At 42.7% G+C, this 1,131-nt stretch overlaps 1 protein-coding gene across 1 annotated transcript in view; it reads right to left on the minus strand.

The window, feature by feature from the left end:
* Positions 1 to 1,131, minus strand: part of lmln (leishmanolysin-like (metallopeptidase M8 family)) — a 34,800-nt gene that overhangs the window by 12,101 nt on the left and 21,568 nt on the right. Inside the window, exon 9 of the mRNA XM_037686644.1 lies at positions 785 to 902. Coding sequence (XP_037542572.1) covers positions 785 to 902 — 118 coding nt within the window. The remainder of the gene's footprint in view (positions 1 to 784; positions 903 to 1,131) is intronic.

Raw genomic sequence — 1,131 nt, forward strand, 5'->3', positions numbered from 1 at the left:
ATGGATGGATGGATGGATGGATGGATGGATGGATGGATGGATGGATGTTCAAACCTTTACACCTCTGTGTGTTTCACATCACATGGTTATCTCAACAGAAAACAATCAATGAACACCACTAGGAAGTGGCCTCTGGATGCCCAGAAGTGCTACAGCTAGCTGCTGCTGCTGCTGCTGCTTGAGTTAAAAAATATAAAGATAATTTTATAAACTATGCGACGTCAAACTGAGAGCAGTGGAAGGTTTCTAAAGAAGCGTTTGCATGAATCTCCATGAACATCTGGAGACTGTCTCGTCAGGTTTTCTCCTAATTGAACATGTTTTTTAATGAGATGGTACAAAAACTATGACAAGTAAAATATTTGTCATAGTTTTTCTACAAAAGCCCACATCAGAAGATACATCTGATTTTAATTCCTGCATGAAACGGTGCAAGTTTTACAAGAATAACTGCAGACCGCTGAACTGGTCGTAATTGAGGTGACTGACAAAAAATATTTAAAAACTGAGCTCAGTTAAGGATTTACTATTAATAAAGAAAACAAACTCAGAAAGACACAACGTGAGTATAACAAACAAAAAACATGCAGAGTTGAACAAAACTACTGCAAGAGCATGCAGAATGACACCAAGAGGTCAAAAACATAAAAAATCATAATAATAATTCTCTGAGGCTACGAATCAGACATAAAACAGCTCATTTGGGCCTGAACGGATCAAAGCTGAAGAAAACTGAGTCAATCAAGTCAACTACGACTTTATGGTTTATTTTGATGCTCCTTACCACGACCCGAGGAGTGACCAGGATGTGCACGTGGTGACGGACCATCTGTCCTCCTCTGATGTCCCACAGTCTGCTGACTCTCCGGATCACCGCCTCGCTCCACTGGTACAGACCCAGACTGACACACACAGTTAGGGTTAAAACATCTGCCTGGTGACAGCTAAAACATCTGACTGGTGACAGCTGAAACATCTGCCTGGTGACGGCTGAAACATCTGCCTGGTGACAACTGAAACACCTGCCTGGTGACGGCAGAAACATCTGACTGGTGACAGCAGAAACATCTGCCTGGTGACAGCTGAAACATCTGCCTGGTGACAACTGAAACACCTGCCTGGTGACGGCAG

Source organism: Nematolebias whitei, chromosome 13, assembly GCF_014905685.2.
Source record: "Nematolebias whitei isolate Nwh7 chromosome 13, NemWhi1, whole genome shotgun sequence".
Classification (NCBI taxonomy): Eukaryota; Metazoa; Chordata; class Actinopteri; order Cyprinodontiformes; family Rivulidae; genus Nematolebias; species Nematolebias whitei.